Source organism: Phoxinus phoxinus (assembly GCF_949152265.1).
Source record: "Phoxinus phoxinus genome assembly, chromosome: 10".
NCBI lineage: Eukaryota > Metazoa > Chordata > Actinopteri > Cypriniformes > Leuciscidae > Phoxinus > Phoxinus phoxinus.
In genome coordinates this window covers 19,785,467-19,806,433 of record NC_136885.1, presented here as the reverse complement: position 1 = coordinate 19,806,433, position 20,967 = coordinate 19,785,467, and the positions used below count along the sequence as shown (strand labels likewise).

Below are 20,967 nucleotides of genomic sequence, written 5' to 3'. Positions count from 1 at the left end.
ACACACCCATTCTCCCTCTGTGTCCCTCTTCCTCTTCCTCTTCCTCTCCCACACATAAGTATGACTTCTTCAAACTCACCATTAACCATCAACTTCTCACCAACTCTTCTCAGCGGAGAAACAGCAGGGGGGTTCGAGTGCGGTCGTGATCGCCGTGGTGGTGTGCGTTCTGCTGCTTCTCATCCTGGTGGCTCTGCTCTTCTTCCTCAGTAAGAAGGGGAAGCTGAGCTGTGGAAAAAAGGACAAGAAGGATGTGTAAGTAAACCATTATAACCAATACCTGCAAACCACATGTCCATATATTCATTCTCATCTCTTCTTTATTTGTACTTCCTCCTTGCAGGGCATCTGAGGAGGTGAAAGGTGGGATGGTAGTGGTGGAGATGAAGTCCAGTGAGAAAGGCAATGAAGAGGCCGGTCTGTTAAACAAACCTCATGCATAACAGGTGAGGGGTCAAAGACTAGGTTTAGCACAGTGGTTCTGGATTTGTTTTAGAGCTGTGTGTATATATATGTATATATATATATATATTATATATATATATATATATAGGTTTTAGTAATTAACTTTCAGCTAGTTGCCGACATTTCTAATTTATGTTAAAAAAAATTCAAATCTAATATTTTATTTTATCAATTAATAAAAAATATATAGTTTTAATTAACTATACCAATTTGAATATATTAATATTAGCCTAAACTGATAGCATGATTTTTTTATTTATTTGACTAATAATTTACTGCATCAATGTCACCTTTAAGGATTGTATTACTTTTGGCAGTGATGGCCTGTAACAATACGTTCATTAACAACCTTTCCCTTTTTTCCCACAGTGTTAAAAACGAACAAGATAAGAGACAAATAAGAACAAGATCTCCAGAGACATAGAGTATGACGTGATGGAATTAAGAGTGCTCTGATGGAGGAGAAGAGAGAAGATGGTGGACAAAGAATATGTGGAGGAGAAGAGAGAAGATGGAGGACAAAGAATATGAATTTGTTTTTGCTGTACAGGTTTTTGTTTTGGGGGGTGGTAGGGGGTTTGTAGGACGGGGGTTTGTAGGACGGGCTATGATGTTGAACTGAGGGTGGGTTTCAGTTTAGAAGTGGGAGGGGCAATAAATGTAAATCTGGCACTACTGTGTCCTGATTGCGTAATCAAGGCAATCTTTGTCCAATCAGAAATTTACTGGGCAGTACAACTCTATAGAATAAAGCGTGACTTAATGCAGCTCAGTGTTCATTTGCCCAAAACAATTCAGAAAAGTCACTGTGGGCACTGGATGTTGCTCTTCATACTGTGCTGCACCCTGGTTATGTTGATTACTTCACGTTGTTGAATAGTGCAGTACAGTCACTTTTTGCATTACACACTGCACTTACTGTGTACGTTTTTGATTGTGAATTAAACACATGCCATTATCCCAAGTCGTAGACCCTACAGACCACTATACGTTTTGGTCATGATCTGCATGGAGCATATGGATGTGCCATTACATACACTGTCCGGCTGTACATTTAACACTGGTGAAATGTTCAAACTCTGTTATTCATATCAGCCTTTGTATAGTCAAACATTTATGTTTTTGCCCATATTTAAGACCATGTCCTAAATTCCACACTATATTGTCTTACACCTCTGTTTTGAGAAACTTTTAAAAACCAAAAGCCAGAGGTGACACAAAGAATGAAAGTGTGTGAGAATCTTTCGAAGCATTTTGTTTGAATGCACAGACCCATTTAGCTCAAGTCTGAGAGTTGTGGAAGTGGTTCAGAATTACAGAACTAACTCAATCATCTCATTTCCTCTGTACTGCACTGAATTTAACTCGACAAGCTTGGACATGTTCAAAGACTTTAACCCAACTCTTTAATTATTAAACATGGGTTAGTAATGGGACAGGTCAGGCCTATCTTCTGTTTTTTTTTTTAAATGGCTCCTCGTGGGATTAAGCGTTCATTAGTATATTCTCACCTGAACTTTTCTTTTTGAATGATTAAAGTGCTAAAAAGTGATAATATCTACTTAATGAGCACAAATCTAAATGCACATGCTGTCTCAATATACTTTTCTTCAATTTCTTTTACCAACGCTATAAATATCACTAGGTTGACATTATTTATACATTTAGAGAAACATATAAAATTAAACACCTTCAGCCTTTTTTTTTAAAACTTATACTGTATGTTGTTGCTCTGTATTTAATTGTTAAAGGCATAGTTCACCCAAAAACGTATTCTGTCATTCCAAATGTATATGTCTGTATTCCATGGAACACAAAAGAAGATTTTTTTTTTCAAGAAGAGTTTCAACTCTCCATAATTAGTGGAGTCCTAACAACGCTGGACCTCACTAATTATCATTGTATGAATGGAATAATAATAATAATTATTATTATTTTTCAATATCTTCTAATATAGGTTTGCAATGACATAAGGGGGAGTACATGATGACAATTTAAATTTTTGGGTGAACTATACCTTTCCATTCTTAGAGTAAGGAACACTTAAGGGACAGATAATTTTTCCACTGGTGTTACAGAGTGATACTCTTTTGTGTTATTTATCAACATTGATAATCATTGCAGCTTTCATTTTGTTTTTAAACCAAAATATGAACATGGAGTGTAAAAGCGATTTCTTTAAGCTCGTATGTAATGTTCCAGGGTTTCGTGTTTTGCATATATATGTATTTTGTATCTTTCTCAGTAATAATAGCACACTGTTGGCACAGCTGGAACATTCTAGAATCACTATGTTGTTGGAAAACCCTGTCATTTTTTCCCCCAGGCCCTAATGTTTAACAAAGCCATGAGCCTTGTTATTTGCTTCAAATAACAGATTCACAATCTGCTGTTTTTTGAGTCGGATCTTCTGCATGTCAGAGCAACACCCAGAGACAGTTTTTCAAACACTACGCAATTTCTCAATAAGGCCATAGACACATATGCACGTACATGCAGTGCTTTTCTGTACCAACAAAACAGTGATTCTAGATTGTCAGCAGGTTAAGTACAATTGAATGAGGTTAAAGAGAGGACTGAGGAGAAATGAGATTAGTGGAGGGTGGGAAAGGGTTTTCTTTGGATATAACATTATTTTTCTTTACCTACTGAGTCGTTGTATGTAGTTAAGTGTTAATGAATCTGTATGCTTTAATATTCCACTAGACACATGGAACATGAGCTAATACATCTCTGAACATCTTTAACACTGGAAAAAGTATGATGGCCAGTTTCTTAAAGGCCTCTGTCTCAGACTCCTCATGGAATTTATTGTACTTTTTATCTTAATGCTATTTTTCACATTTACTGATATCATTTTGCAAAATGTACTCATATGTTCTGTCATTGCGATGTGTGATTTAGAGTTATTTGCATACCAAGATATTTGAACACCAATTTTTTTTAGAATATTGTAAAAGGAAAAGTTTTTCTTGAAGAGGATATAGGCTACTTGTCTTAACTACTGAATGTTTTTTGCAAATTTAGCTGGCATTGCAAGAAAGAAGAGCGCTGTTTCGAAAAAGGTGTCCTACTTTATGGTTGTCTGTATGTATGCTTATGCCCTCCAGGTCTACTGTATATTTTGTGGTACGCATTTGTGAACTTTGTAGCTTGTCTTCTGCTGATTGGAACTGTGTAGAGTTTATACTGCCAAAAAAAACAACAACAACAAATCCCAAACTGTCTCATGTTTTGTGTCCAAAAAGTTCTAAAATTGCTGTAACCTTGAGGTAACAGTTTAAATGGCTGAAACAATTGAGTACTGTATGTTAAACATTGTTTCTCACCTTAACATTCATCTTGAGTTTCCCTTTGGAGTTTCAGTTTTTGTTCTTTACCTGTGATGACAGTTCAGATTTAACAGGCTTTTATCTTTTGTAACAGTCAGGTAAGTATATCATGCGTGATCTTGTTAATCATTAAATTAACTCCCTCAAGGGATTTCTACATGTAAAGACACCCATGTAAAGATACACGCTTCCGTAATTGAATGACATTTAACTATGATCATTACATTATGTAATCTGATAGGCGTGGGGTTTGGTTATTTCATCTTTGTGAGAATAAACTCGTATTTATTGATATGCAGCTATAGGAACCTTGCTGAGGATTGTGTTCACTTGCAGTTGATTGTAGAATGCTTTTAACACGTTTATAGAGCTAAAACAGATTTTATCTTGAATTCTCTTTGATTTGTGAATATGAAATTCAAGTTGTATAACAAAACATGAAAGTCTCAAATTGCAGCAATGTCAACCAGAGAGATTATTGTAAATCAAAAACCTAAACTAAACTCCCTATACACAGAGTTAGGAAAGGCCCAAACATTTTCGTCGTGATATGGAGTCTCCACACATTGTTTTATTTATTTATTAGGCTACATCAAATAATTCAAACTCAAAATAATGTTTTATTTAATCATTCATTTTGTAAGCTGCCATGAATGTTTGATAATGTACAGTGAGACAGGCATTAGCCTATAGACAAATATTGAGCAGTAATGACTGGCTGACTGTATTATCACTTAAGATATGATCACATTAATGCAATTTTGCAGGCAAAAAAAGTCAGTTGCCTGTTGTTAATAGTGTAGCGCTATTAAGTGCTGCTCACAGAATTCGGTGTCAAACTAAGCAGCAATCTGATGGTCAACGCGTGACCAACTTGTTGAGCCCATTGGTAAATCTGTGTTGGGGAATATGTTGTACTCATGCAAAATTCACAATAAAGAGGATTCCTTTTGAAATTACTTGATTTCGCCCACGAAAATGTACAGAACAATAGTAAATGTGACAGCACCTTTACTTATTGAGCTGTCAGAATGGTGGTGGTCTCATGTCTGTATTTTACAATGTTCTATTTTGCATATTTTGTGATTTTCTTTGCCATTTTGTAGTGTGAGCATTTGGCACAAAAAAATTTAGTGTTGTGCATGTAGTGCACTAAAAGTCCCTTTGATGTACTAGATGAATTGTGAATACACACCCTCAAGATAGGTATGTTTTAAAATAGTGATCTTCCTATACTAGACAGTGTATTTGGACAGCTGACACAGCCAATATGTGTCAAACCTTCACCTACAGCCTTGTTCATCCTTGTCTCGGCAAGGTACTGAAATTCCTCCTGTGTTGAAATTTGCATGGAAGGGGATCATTTCTAAATAGTAGTCCTACTAGACAGCCAGATGCACCCTCAGGTGTGATTAACTTTATTTGCTTGTGCTGTCCACTTGAGTTTGGGGAATGAGACAGATATTCAAAGCATCATGCGGATCCCTCTTAAATCATTGATTCTGACAGCTCATTCAGCCTTCAAACCATCAGCACAGGAACAAATGCATGTTAATGCAGTTTGATATTGAGATGAAAATAAGAACGGAAAATGGAAATTAAATGTATAATTGTCTGCAGATAAGAAAAGATGTTTCATAGGAAAGGAAATGACATGTTCCAACAGGCTGCAGTTGAAAAAGCTTCTCGTTTTAGATCGGTAGATATTCTAATGGATAGAATTAGGAAGGATACTTGGAGAATTATGTGAATAATAAAAGAGAGAGAGGATGTGTGAGTGAGTCAGCTATATCAGATGCTCTCAAGCACATTGCTGTTCATTTCACTTAGTGAATGGAGACACTGATGTCTGAATCTATTCCATTGATTTAAGGGTGATTCTCCCTCATCAAAGCAAGTGCCTCTCCATCTTCTGCCAATACCAATCCACTCTACTTCTTGGTAGTATGCGAGTGAGTAATTAAAGGTGCACTATGTAACTTTAGGCCCTCTAGCGATTAAAAAATCTAAACAATGCATTTTGCGGCAGAACATTTTTTAACACATAATTACCCAAGTACGCAATTTCCCCAGAAAACTATTCCGTCAGGTCTAAAATATGAACACTTATAATAGGCTTAATAAAGCAAATCAGGGTAAGACAAAAACACGTTTTGCAAGAAGGATTGATGTACTGACTCATTATTTAAAAGAAAGATACAGCCCCTTTTTTATTGTTTCACTGGTCCAAAACCAATAAACCAGTGTAATTTTTGTAACATTATAATATTTATTTTTAATTAGCTTTTATATTTATATTGTTACGAGTCGATCCCTGTTTCAAAGTTAGTCTAGGGCACATGTGTCTTGTGAATAAATGTTCTATATTTGGTGTTATATCGCTAGATACAGTAGGCAGGGGTGTGAAGTAACGATTTTTTTCAGAAATTTTACTTTTTTGAGTAGTTTAAAAATTGTGTAATTTTACTTGAGTATAGGCCTACATTTTAAGTGATGTATTGGTACTTTTACTGCGCTAATTTCCTCCCGTTTATCGTTACATGCTTGTTTTAAAATTATATTTTTATCCATCAACGTGATTGGATCGAGTAATCGGTCTCGTGACTGTCATCAAATCATTCTGCATAGAAAACTTTAACCGCTGTTGTTACTCGTGGCTGCTGTGAAAGTGCATTCTTCAAGGATCAATTCAGTCGAGATATCAGCGTCTTCCTCTAATATGCTAAGGTACATTTCTGCTTACTATCTTTATATAGCCTAGGCTGGCCAATCTACAGGGACTAACATTTTGTGTGAGTTTGGGGTATTGCGTTCATGCGATAAATTCCCGCTCTCATTGACTTCATATAGAGAAGCGCGCGCGATCTGTGCACTGACGCGACTCTTAAAGTCGGCATGAAATCAAAATTGACCCTATATTTACTTTGTTAGCGGATATTACTAGTCTTGTGGTGAACAATTAATCCGTGCAAGTTAATACACGGAAAACAATTGTTTGCCGAAGTTATCTTTAATCAAAGTCTGAAAAGTTACTTCCGGGTCTGGAATGTTTCTTTTTCTGATGACATAGGCTGCGTTCGAAACCGCATACTCAATGAGTAGGTACTTAATTTCAATAAGTAGCTACTTACTTAACGAGCGCTAAAAGAGTAGGTACTTTATAGCCAAATCTCGTTAAGTATGAATGCGAACCGGACATCTGCCATGTTGACGTTATCATGTGACCTACGCCGCGTTATCACAAGTGCAACAACTTAAAAGATTTGAACGACACGTTTAATTCATCTATCTGTAAATATCTTGATATTGATTAAACTTGCTCATTTTATGGTATTTTTAAAGAAACTGCTGTCCATTTATTTTGTGAATACATTTAGGGTTGATTTAAGTTCTTATATTTAACCCTACTTATATGTGACCCACCGTTTTATCCTTAACGATATTATTTATTTTTATAATGAAATCCCCAAATTGTCATCTTTTGAATATGTTGTTCATTTCTATTTCTATCTAATATGTTGTTCAATTATATTTCCAAACATTTTCATCCACAAGCAAAAGTGGCTTACTGCTGTTTTCCTCTTTTTCTGTCGTTTCATCCCTCAGGTACGGTGGCCGAGAGAGCTCAACGCGCTGCAACTGAAGAAAACACATGCAAAAAAAAAAAAAAACATGCAAATAGAAAAAAACACATGCAAATAGAAAAAAACACATGCAAATAGAAAAAAACACATGCAAATAGTAAAAAACACATGCAAATTAAGAAAACATCTTCATCAGTTTCACAACACACGTGTGCTCCAAATACTCACAACACAACCAAATACAGAAACGCGCTGCAAAAGTTCACAACACAACCAAATACAGAAACGCGCTGCAAATAGAACAGAACACAACGGAAATGTTTCCGGGGAACCCAATAAGTGACGGACCCGGCTGTTACGTGCTTATTGCTCGTGAGCATTTGCAGCGCGTTTCTGTATTTGGTTGTGTTGTGAACTTTTGCAGCGCGTTTCTGTATTTGGTTGTGTTGTGAGTATTTGGAGCACACGTGTGTTGTGAAACTGATGTAGATGTTTTCTTAATTTGCATGTGTTTTTTTCTATTTGCATGTGTTTTTTTTTCTATTTGCATGTGTTTTTTTCTATTTGCATGTGTGTTTTTTTATTTGCATGGTTTTTTTTTTATTTGCATGTGTTTTCTTCAGTTGCAGCGCGTTGAGCTCTCTCGGCCACCGTACTCAGGCCTATAAATATCAAAAAATGCATTTTTTAAATGTATTATAATTACTTATTTAAGAAAATATATATTAAGATATTCAACCTTTTTCCTGTGTATACAATCTCATATTATGAATGCAAACATAATATGATATATATATATATATATATATATATATATATACACCTCATGACTACATTTTCATTCAAACAATTAATTAAAGCATTAATTAATTAAATAAATATATTTGATTTACTGACAACAATGATAAATATTAATAAATGAGTAAATGAATGAATGAAAGTCACCACACAATAAACAAATGCATATACAAGTCAACACATGAAACAAAGCTTTATTCAAACTACAATCATGTAGACTACAGGCGCTGAACCACATCTACTGCCATCTCAACACAGCGGTTCCCATTCTGCGGCTTTATTCTGATGAACCAGCCGACCACCAGAGGTGAGCCGTGCCGGAGGTTGTTGCGTGATGTGTTGTGCTTCACGATCTGAGGCAATAAGGGCCGGTGGAGAGATGGAGGGTCTCGTCCATGGCACGATCTTCAGCTCTGTGCTCCTCATCCTCAGTGCTCACACCAGTCTGCTGACATTTCAGATCCTACAAAAATGCACAAACATATCACAAAAGCAGTCATTTTAACAGCACAATGTCATTTGATTTCAGTATTATTTAGAAGACAAGAACGCTTTTTTTCACAAATGCCGCCATCATCTTTCCTTGTGGTCCTCCACCACAACAGCTGAGCAGCAAATGCACAGAAATAGAGTATCAGAAAAGTGCTTTAATAGTTCTGTTTGAAATTACAATAATTAAAATAAACTACAACTTAATATTTAAATAGTTGTTGTTATTAATTTCTGTAGTATACTCACTCAAAGCCTTTGATGCAGCATCAGCTTCATGAGCCTCTCTCCACCGGATAAACACACATCTGTTCTTCTGTCCCTGTAACATCCAGACAAGACTCCCATGACCTCTGTGGACCTCTGACCACTACATTTACATGTTGAGGTTGTTTTAACTTTTTATCCAACATAGATGTTCCTCAATTTATCAACAGTACTAATGGACAAATAAAATAGATAACTTATGTTTAGTTAATTTATAGATTTGTTCTACATAATAGCACATATACCACTCAGATGTATATTTCATGTTGTGCAACACTGCAATACTTATAAAAGATTTTCCTGTCAGATGTAAATAGACGTTTAAAATAAGCGTCTTTAAGATGTTTATGTAAATCCCCTTTAGAGACGTAACTTACGTGTCCTTACTGGAGCTCCCCTGTCAGCTAGAGCTATACATAATAAAACGTGTTTTTACAGCAAAATCACAACTATACTATACTGTCTAACTCCTTTACATCTTCAACAGTTAAAACGTTTACTCTATAGTAGTTTAACACATGCAATTTTAACACAAGGAACCGTGTTTACTCACATTTGAAACCCCGCGCGTCGCTGATCTCTGTGATGTTTGATAATGACGTATCCTCTCGCGTGGCCTCCTGGGATAGAAGAGTATCCATCGGACTGCACTCGAAAATCTGTCTGGAAGCAGTAAGCCATCCGGGAACTCCTCGCCTACTCTTTTATGAATACTGATGTTTCGAACGTACTTCTTCCTTCACGTACTGTTTTCGCCTACTATATAGTAGGAAAGTAGGCATATTCGAACGCACTTAAGTCCGAATCTCGCGATAATTAGTACGTCACCCAGGTAATTCTCGCCTACTCTTTTATGATTCGTACATACTTTTTCGCTCGCCTACTCTTTTCCCCTACTATATAGTAGGGAAGTACGCGGTTTCGAACGCAGCCATAGACTTGACGGCTTGGGTTAAACGCTTAACCACTCCCCTCAACCCGTTACTCTGCTATGGGCGAGAGATGGAGAGGAGGAGCGCTAAAGTAAAACCCTGCCCTCTGTTCAATATTCCCTTTCACTCGGAAATGCTCACAACACTTGAGAAAAGTCGTTTGCAACTTCCGGTTCACGCGGACTTTAACTTGAATTGCATTTCTGACAGTGTGTGACTACAGCCCGTATATAAGTGTCCCCGGATATAACTTCCCTATTTAATGCACAATTTCCGCTACAAGTTATATTATCAGTATTACAATGTGAGTAAATGTAGCCGTGTAAAATGTAGATGATGCCACTCTTCTAGACAATGTGCATTTACGTTTAAATTGTAATATATTTAAAGGCATGGAATTACAGTGTAATTAGTGTTAGCTCACTTTCTTAGGCTTGTTCAGTAGGCTACATAGTTGAGGTTCTGATAATATTAGTAATTCTCATTTATTTATCAAAACACTAAAACTGGTACCGTTTTGGAGAGAAATTAGGTATTTTTTATCTCTCTATTTAGGCTAACCCATCTCATGGTGTGTGTCTCTGTGTGATGCTGAACTATCATATGAGTTTCTAAAGATTTCTGAATTCTTCGCACATTTATGAACATTGATATTTTATGTGCAACAATATCAGGCTCAGTGGCCTTACACCTCTCTTTTTTTTTTTTTTTTTTTTTTAAACAATATGATTTGGAGATGAATGTTAGCCTGGCTAACGCCAGACCCAATTCTCGTTGAGACTTGGGTCTGGGAACCACATGTGCATTGTCTCGTATTTGAGGCGTGGTTTACGAATGCCCGGCGCCGTTTATTGGGTGCTAAGAATGTCTATCAAATGCGCCTGTACGTAGCTCATAGCCAATCGTTTCCATTAGATGACGTATGTAGAGCGACAGAAATTAGACAAGGAAGAAGACGATGGGTAAGATATTTTTGTGTAAACAATGACGTTCAGCGACTATTGCCGTTTGTGCAAGATAAACATGAGGGTCGAAGGTATATATGGATATAAACAAACTGCTTAGTTGTGTCGCATAGATGTCGTCATTGTCTTGCTGCTCCCTCCCTGTTCTGTGATTGGTTCCCTAGATGAGGCAAAATCTGGTCCATGGTATCCAGACTGCCTTTCAGAGTGAATAAAATTGCGCTGCGCAAAGGCAGTATGGGGAAACCCAGGCTAGATGAATGTACTGATTTGATGCATTTTAAAAAGATGGATAATAGCAAAAACTTCCGTGCTGCCTCGGCAGCAGCGGGGGCCGAGCTGCAGGGAACGCTCACTTGAACACCCTCCTCGAAGAGTGACGAGAGAGCGGAGCGTGCGAAGCGGCAGCCTCTCACAATGCTCACAATCAGCCCCCTCGAAGGCTGACGGAGCATGCTCCGCTCCCAAACACATCACACAAAGTTTGTGTGTATCCCCACCCATGAGATAACGAGGGCAGGGAGAAGCACACAACTTGAATGATTGTTTGGACGCCATATAGAAACAATATTGAGCTGTATGATTTTGTGACAGACAACAATAAATAAGTCAGGCAGTTTGACATAGAGCGCTTGCGAGGCACAGAAGCTAACGCGGTTCAAACCGGATGTGCTTTTATACTCTCCTGGTCATGACGTCACCCCCTGTGACGTTCATTCTCGCCATTGGACTAGTTGATACATGTGCTTCAGACGCAATCACGCAGGAGTGTTCTCAAAGCGGCATTTACACATTGCGAGTTCCCTCGAAAGGGAACATCAGTATTTTTTACTTTCCTTAACAATATCACTCAATATTACTATTAAATACTATGGTAATGCCGTAACTGAGTCATGCCTGTCATGACATTACCTTCACTGCCTTCCCTTATAATTTTTTTTTTAACATAGTTAAAATCTACATACTGTTTCTTTGTAAATGTATCTATTTAGCTTTACTTTTTATTTTAGTTTTAGTCAAGCAGCAGAAGTCGTCAGCGGTGTACGTGTATTTGTTTCTTGTCTCACTTTTTCCCACACTCTTCGCCTGACCAGGAGGGGTGGGGGTACTGGTCTGCTCATCTCCAATGACTGGAAATTTGATCCTTTACCATCTTTGTGTGACAATAGCTCCTTTGAATTGCAAGCAATTACTATCACCCACCCCATTAAAATGCATTTTGTAGTTGTTTATGTCAGCTAGGTAACTTCTTGGAGGAGTTGTGTGTTACTTTCATCCTTCCCTATGGCACTCCTTTGGAAATACTTGGATACTTCAACATCCACAACCTCAGGCTGCTGACATCCACATTCTGCTTGCCTCGTTTGACCACAAGTGAGTGTCTACTGTGGCTACTCACAAATCAGGTAACAGTTGGACCTTATTTACTCACGCTACTGCTCCATTGATCATATGCTGGTTACTTCACTGCACACTTCAGATCACTGCCTCTTCACTCTTAACCTCAACCTGTCTACTGACACAATACACACTCCTCAAGAGGTCACCCTTTGGAGTAACCTGCGCTCATTCTCAGCCTCCCACCTATCCTTTATGGTCTCATCCTCACTTGCCCTCCTCTCAGTTATCGAAGTTATGAGACTGGAAAGGTCAGCTTCCAAATCATCAGTACTCATCTTGCTGGATATGTCTGATGCTTTGAAGTTAACCACCAGATCCTCCTGCCAACCCTCATGACAAAGGGCATCTCACAAACCGCACTCCAAGTCAAGTTCAAGTCGTACCTCTCAGGTAGGTTCTTCAAGGTGTCATGAAGGGGTGAGGTGTTTAAGTCACAACATCTAGCTACTTGGCTGCCTCAGGGTTCAGTGCTTGGACCACTTCTCTTCTCCATCTATATGTCATCACTAGGGTCTGTCATTCAAAAACATGGATTTTCTTATCAATGCTATGCTAATGATGATACGCAACTCTACCTTTCAATCCAGCCAGATGATCCAATGGTAGTAAACCTTGGAGTTGTGATTGATGATCAGTAACATAACTTCACAGACCACATTGCAAGAACTGCCCCGTCCTGCAGATTTGCCTTATACAACATTAGGAAGATTAGGCCATTCCTATCGGAGCATGCAACACAACTCATTGTCCAAGCTCTTGTTCTATCCAGACTGGTCACTGGACTATTGTAATATTCTTTTCGCAGACCTTCCAGTACTCTCAAACCTCTTTAACTGATCTAGAATGCAGCAGCGAAAGTGGTCTTTAACACCATTTTTACACCTCTCTTCATCAATTCGCACTGGTTGCCAATAGCCGCTCGCTTCATATTCATGGCACTGATGTTTGCCTACAGAACAACTACTGGCTCTGCACCTCTATACCTAAACTTACTACTCCTAGCTTGCATTCTACAAATGAATAGCGCCTTGTGGTGCCATCCCAAAGAGGCACAAATCACTTTCACAGACCTTTACCTTGACTGTTCCAAGCTGGTGGAATGACCCAATTAAGAAATGGCTAAAGACGCATATTTTTCGTCAACACGTGACCTATTAAAACTAACACTTAATATTATATTATATTTGATTTATATTCCATCTGTTTCTTTTTTATTTAACAAAAACATCTTGCTACGTGTACTGTGCTAGACTAACTGGAACTTGTCACAGCACTTACATATATTTTTCTATTGTTTTCATCATTTGTAAGTTGGTTTGGATAAAAGTCTGCTAAATGATTAAATGTAAATTATAAATGTATTTTTAGTACTTACTTCAACTTAAATGTTTTAATTAGTTGCCCAGACAACATAACGAGACAATAATTGAATTTTTTCATGTAATATATGTTTTTAATATCGGTTTTAATTCAATACCAATAAAAATAGTTGATGATTAGATCACATGACCAGCTGAATACTACTGACTTTATTCTGATTAACATCCCTTTTTACTTGAAACTGCATCCCACTGCACTGCTTTTCCATTGCTTTTCTGTAAACATGCACTAGACGGACACGTTTGACTGTTGTGCTCGTGACTAATATCTTTTGCAGCATCTTGTGCATTACACAACGTTCTAAACATACAGCTCTCAAGTTAAAAGAAGTTAAATAAATAAAAAATACCTTGTGGGTTTTTTTTCCACTTACTTGCTCTCGTGTTAACCGCAAAACGTGTTCTGTGTGAATTACGCCTAAACAATGTTAAAGTGTTTCTGTGGAACTAAGGCCAGCTGTGTGTGCGATCTGCCTGGACATGCCGTCAGTCTGTGTTTTCCTGCTGTTATATCAATCAGTGTCTTAGAGTGTTCTGTCTCACATAGACATGTAAAATAGTGCTTGGTATGACAGAGAAGAAAAAAACTGCTTACACATTTGCAATTTTGGATTAGGTAATATTCTCTAAACATTCAGTCCTTTTAGGCAAAGACAATCAAGATGCAAATATCAAGAAATGACTAAATTACTGTTATGTCTTTACAGTTCTTCCCACAAACTGAGGGCTGTCTTCTAAACAGCTTTCATACTCTTTCCACTGACTCATATTTTCTTACTCATAATCCCTTTCTGTCATCGAATGTAGTTTTGTGGCTTGATTTCATCGTGATTCCTCCTAAACTGCTAATTGCACATCTGCACGTGTGTGCTCATATTATATATTGTTGCACGTACACTTAATTTGCTCTTTAATGACGCAGTGAGCGAGACCTCCTCCTTTTGTCGCTATCCTCGGCCCTCCATTACACCCCCTGCTGTGTTCGGGTTCAGAGCAGAATGTTATCAAACCAGCCTTGAAGATTAGCGAAATTATCTCGCTTTGCTACTTCAAGTGAGACATTTTTTTAATTAGCTGCTTTTGTGATGAGTTTATTCTTTTTTAATTAGATTCTGTGACTGATAGAAGAGATTTCAGTGACACGCGGACCAGCAGGCGAAATGTGGGTGTATTATGGTTGTCAGTGTTTGGGAGGGAATTTCTCATGCTTTAAAGGAGAGATAGGAGAAAAGCCTTGACATTACTCACATAACTGAGCCCTTTCTGTTTATCAGTACAACTCAGGCTTTAGTCCACCCCCAAGCACTCTTGATGACCTGTCTAGCTCTCAAGAGTGTGTGTGAACGTGTCCCTTCCATATTTCTTCCTGAAAGACAAGTACATTAAAGGGAGATTTGTTTTAGGATATCTTTACTTCCTAAAAGAATATGTGTGGGATACTTTTATGCACATATGAGATAATTTTTATACAATGGGAGTGTGAATGAATTAATCTGTGAGTTATTTTCTATATTTCCTTGTTTGCACACACGGGTAGTGCCTGAAGAAGTTTCTTCTCTTTACTCATGGAGTATAGTGTCTGTGAATAGTTTTACTAAAACAAGGAACAGGATAGCAATGTCAACATTCTTTTGTCTTGTGGGTTTACATTGTGCATTGCAAAGACAATCCCTCTGGAGTAACCTGTGGTTAAGTGGTTTACTTTAGAGCCTAATAATGATATCTCATCATTCTCGGGTCAACCAACCATTGTTATTAACATCCATCCACTGTTATTAAAATGCTTCTCAAATGTTTTTCCAGGGGCCACATAATTATATAACTCACAAAGATACAAAAATCCAAACTGATCACACTTGTAACACAGCTAGTCATTCTTTCAAAACCTGATCCCATGCTTTCATTACAGTTGTACATATTTCAGTCCACATAATCATTTTCAAATTCAAGATTATTGTAATATGCAATGATAACAAATTTGTTTGAATCACCCAAACACAACATATACGCTCTTCTTTCAATTCAGTACTTTTAACAGGCAGTTCATTTAATAGCAAACAATGCATGATACCGTACGTGTTTCAAATCACCCTCGTTGCTGAAATAATTACAGTAACACCAGCTACAGATTCCACATTAGAAAATACACTTATTAACTAACTTATAACATAAACTCCATAATGTTTGTAATAGTATTCATGGTGTAACACAGTTGAAAACATATACTGAAATGTTGGAAAAACTTTTGATAATCTGTTGTGATATTAGCACTAAGAGTTTTCAAAATGCACACCTTACTTGTGGAAATAGTAACAAAGCGAATAAAAAACAAACTGTAAAGACATCTGAATAACTTTGTCCGTGAAATGTGCTTTTAAGATGTGAATTCCTGTAAGTGCCATTATAAAAAGCTGATGACAGGTATTGTCAGTGCTTTTCACATTTTCATGTACTGTTTGTGTGCACGTAAGGTGTAAGTAACCTGTGGAGTATATGTAATTGCTCCTGCCCTTTTCTTGAACAATTGTTTTGTTATGTTAAATCTCTTGAAAATATTTGTGGTATTTTATGTTGGTATTTAAAAGTGTGTGACAGTTTTGTATGTCCTCAGGCTACAAGTTCCCTTCAGCATTCTTTTATGGTGTGTAGACAAACAGACACAAGTGTTGTAAAAAGGAAATCCTGGGTGTTTTGAACACACTGGATGTGTGTGCACACGTCTGTATCTATAAACGCAGTCATGCATTTTAGCAATGTATTCTCAACACACACACACACACACACACACACACACACACGCACACACACACACACGCACGCACGCACGCACGTACGCACACACACACGGATATGCAGCTTGTTCTGTCATTTTGTCTCCTCAGAAGTTGTTAAACATGCTATTTAAACCACAGTGGCAAAAAATTAATTCATCCATATGGTTCCCTAGATTCACTGGCAGTGGTTAAAATAAATTGAAAAAGAAAATAGTTAAAAACAAGAAAAAAGGAGAGTTTTATTTGTATTAAAAATTTGCTTTGTAGACAAAATATGTCTACTGCTATTGGTATGTGATAAAATGGTTTTGATAGGTGGTAGATAAATATGTGTGGCAGCAGGAAATACAGTGCTACTATCACAGTGGTCGATTTGAGATGTGAGGCCGCTGTTTTCATTACAGGTCCTCTTCAGCTACATTTATTGTAAAACCGTTTGATCTCTCTGGATCCATACCAGCAAAAAAGCCAATCAAATGCAAAAACAGCAAGACGTAGTTTAAAATTCCACTCAATCCAGAGGTGAACCTCCATTTTCCATTAGATTGCTCATGCAGTTTTATGTCTGACAAAAATAATCGTTATTAGGCCATATGTAAATATTAAGTTATCAACAAATATATTTTGATAAGTTTTTGGTTTAATTTGATCAAAGTGGTTTTAGTAGGCTATGTAGCTATTAACTATATTTATTATTATTATTATTTATCTTTTTAAAGTCACTGAAAAAAAAAGCAGTCTTTTCTGCTAATTGTGTTCTCTGGGAGTCAGTGTTATTTCAGTATTATTTAAATAGTAGCCTATTTATTAATATTTTGAATTAGCTTTTATTTTACATATTTTCATCTTAATATTTATAGCAATTTCTATGTGTTTTTGTAATTTAAAAAATATATATTTTGCTTTCAGTTTTAGTAGCTAATTTTTGTATACTTTAGTAGGCTTACATTATTTTAGTTAGTTGCAATGCTTTTCATCTAATTTTTATGCTTTATTTAATTTAATGATTTATGTTTTAATTTATTTAATATTTAATGTTTTATTACAATTAACGAAAACGTTTTTAACAGTTAAAAACAACCCCGTAAGCCCGTGATCTTTATTTTATCGCTGGCGGAAGTAGAGATGTGTGAGCGTGTTTTGTCAACATCGTGGGAAATGGAAAATCCGGAGTGGAATTGGAATTGAGTGATTATAAGTATTTTCGTTTGTGGAAAATAAATAACAAACTATGGCCACCAAGTTCTGTCTAATGTGTAGGCTGAATTACTAATTAATTGGGCCTATACTTTAAAGTTTAATCTTAATTAATTAATTTTACTTGTTGTATTAATATATCAATGGTGCTGACATATTCAGAAAGGTAGACAAGAGTTTTATTTAGCCAATTAACTTTTAGCAAAAACAAATGCCATTTCAGTGTGTGGATTACTATTAGCACAGACAAACGAGCGTGAGGTATTATCCACTTATCACCAAACATATTATTATGTTGGTAACCTTGAGCTTGAATGAATGCGGTTATTATGAAACGCAGGTGTCCTTTTATCTCAACACACTTGAGATCAATATGGTGGCTGTTGAAGACTCTAGATCACTCAGTCTGTATTAAAAGCCCTTCAATGAAACCATTAGAACAGAGAATCAGCACTCACTTAGCGGCCTGGGGAAACAATGGAGGAAGGGAGGGGTGGCATGGAGCAAATGTCCACAGAGAGTTTACACAGCGACATAAACAGAGGTGGTAGACAGTCTATCTATCTGCTATGCAAAAGAGGGCGACAGAACCCAGCACCATTTACTCTGTAGTCTGTTGCAACTGTTTGACGTGCGGAATGAGGCACGTGTAATAATTAGACAAGAAATGGAATCCAAATACAATGTTGTAGCTGATTTAGGGGAAATGAGAAGAGAGCAGATGGGGAGAGAAGATGAAAAAGCACTTACTGAGATACAGAAGAATGTTTTATGGACAGTATTTACACTCCTTTAGTTTGAGATGGCAAAGATAAATAGAAAGAAAAGACCATTTATACTGCAGAAGCATTTGCTCTACATGAAAAGTATGTTCTCCTGTAGAAATATGTTGCTAATGTGCTTCAGTTTATTGTTAAAGACCAGACACATGAGATAGATAAATGGAAAAGGAGGAGTAGAAAGCATGCAGTGTGTTGGGTCTGTTGAATGATGTCCATCACTTGGAGGGGAATGTGCGTCCTCCTGGTACAGTAATAAGTCTGCTTTCCATCTCTATTGTAGCTTGAAATTCAGATAAACAGAGGAATTTCATTTAATGTGTAAGAGATTGTTCAATATCTGGAGTGTTTAAAGAACAAGTGCACTGGTCTGTGTAAATGAGAACAAATGACAGATGTTATGGAGGTGGATTACAACAATGGAAAGACAGAAAGGGCTAAGATGGTTTTTCAAAAATAAACAGACACAACAGAAACAAAGACAAAAACAACAAAAGTTATTTTTTCTTATTCCCCATTGACAACTTTTGGGCTTTATTTGAAGTATTACTGAACAAAATTTCGTTACACTTTTAAATTTGGTAAAAAAATAAAAATTAATTTATTTAAAAAAAAGAAGTTTGTTTGTTATTGAAAATTGGTTCATTGTTGTTGTTTTAATAATATATATATTTTTTTAAAGTACCGTTTTTTTTTTTTTACTGGAACAACTGCTGAAACAGACACACCTATTGAAAGACAGATAAGGGGAAAGGATGTAGTAGGCCAAGAGGGATCTGTTGGGATGGGTGATGGGTGGAGAAGAATGAGGTAGCGAGAGAAAGAAAACAAGAGAGATAGATGACAGTGGAGGAAAGACAGATGGTGGAGTGACTCCAGTTTTGGTAGAAGTATTAATGGACACAGCTGTCACTTCTCTCTCTCTCTCTCTGTGTGTGTGTGTGTGTGTGTGTGTGTGTGTGTGTGTGTGTGTGTGTGTGTGTGTGTGTGTGTGTGTGTGAGAGAGAGAGCGTGCGCAAGCGAGCGCAAGGGGGACGTGCGTGAATCTTACTAACACTCCTAAAATAAGAATTTGAAACATTTGATTTTCATTCTCTTTTTCTCTCCCACTGTTTGCTAAATCCGGTTTCAAGTTTTGCCAGTGAGTCACCACGTGGGTGCAAAAAGCAAACATTTTCAAGCAAAATATATAGTGTATTTCATTATATTAGCCTATATTATATTTTTAACCAGTGACCATTTTGTTTAAGGCGAGACACTACAGGTGAATAGGGAAATATTTGTAACTAGCAGATATCACCATGAAACTTTCCCAGTTGATTACCTACATTAAGATGAGAAAAAAATGTATTACAAGTTTTCTGTAATTTATTGTTTAAATATGCAAATTAGGCATTATCTAATTAAATATGCGCTAATTTGCCTATATTTTAAAAAACGAAATCTCAGAATTGGATAAAGCCAGGTTCAAAATTATTTTTTCATTGTGTTCACATATTAGATGGGAAAAAAATTACAGAGGGATTTATGGATATCTACTTTTGTTATCCTGTAAAACAGAATATTCTGTCAATAGCCTTAAAAAATGTATTTTCGCCATGTTTTTTGGAATAAAATGTTATATAAATCAGGCTAGGAATAATATATTTACAAATCCCTCTGTAATTGTCTTCATAATATAACTAGGTACAAGACTGGAAAGTTTGGTGTGTATAGGTGCTACTGAAGAGGAGATTTCGGACTTGGAGTATGAGAGAAAAGTCATTTTGAGAAAAAGGCATTTAAAGATTTGTAATGTAAAAAATCATACTTTTTTAGTGGAAACAACTATTTACTGACACAATATCTTATCAAATCATTAGCAACAACAATACAAACCACCTAAATCACATCAAAACTTATAAACACAGCATTTATGGCCTTCAACTGAGCAGAAAAACAGTCAAAAACACACATCTGAGTGTCAGAGCGCGTCACGTGATGCATCTGAACCAATCACGCTGTCAGAAATTGACATCAGCCAATGAGATTTCGCTTTTAGGGTTAAATGCCCCTTTTACTTTCACGATTGGTTACTGATTAAAAGGAAATGACCATATTTGGATCCGACAGCATTGTACAGAAGAGAGAGAGCTTCACAGACGTGTGCGTGATTAAAGGAAGAACACAGAGATCGCGGAGCAGCGCGTTGATTTAGAACGGCAACTTTTGTTGAATTTCAGAGAAATCTACTGACGCAAATAGACAAAGTGTAGTAAAATAAAGACCTAAATGTGTATTTTGGACTTTTTTTCAGCACAAGTCTGAAAGAAAACATGTTATTGAAGACAAATAGCCCAAAATCTCAAAATTGACCAGTGAAAAAAAACGATGTTTTTGCCTGCCGTGTCTCGCCTTAATTATTTTAATATGAATAAACATGTTTTTTTCGTTATGTACTAAATTTATTAAATATTATTAATTTATTATGAACATGAATGCTGAACATGAATGCTGAGGTAGGCTATAGACCAGTGATTCTCAACAAGGGTGTCGGGGCCCACTATAGGGGCCTTGGCAAACATCAAAGGAGACCTCAAGATGACCTAAACGGATTTAAAAGAAG

At 36.7% G+C, this 20,967-nt stretch overlaps 1 protein-coding gene and 1 long non-coding RNA gene across 2 annotated transcripts in view; one reads left to right on the top strand and one right to left on the bottom strand.

The window, feature by feature from the left end:
- The window catches only part of bcam (basal cell adhesion molecule (Lutheran blood group)), a 49,880-nt gene extending 46,193 nt beyond the window's left edge, over positions 1–3,687 (top strand). Inside the window, exons 14-16 of the mRNA XM_079626955.1 lie at positions 114–255; positions 344–446; positions 835–3,687. Coding sequence (XP_079483081.1) covers positions 114–255; positions 344–443 — 242 coding nt within the window. The 3' untranslated portion in view covers positions 444–446; positions 835–3,687. The remainder of the gene's footprint in view (positions 1–113; positions 256–343; positions 447–834) is intronic.
- Positions 3,688–8,353: 4,666 nt separating this feature from the next.
- On the bottom strand, positions 8,354–9,869 carry LOC307006024. Its single transcript, XR_013799384.1, has 3 exons — positions 9,489–9,869; positions 8,918–8,990; positions 8,354–8,642 (listed from the first exon to the last, which is right to left on the bottom strand). It is a non-coding gene; the product is annotated as an uncharacterized lncRNA (long non-coding RNA).
- Between the last annotated feature and the right edge of the window lie 11,098 nt (positions 9,870–20,967).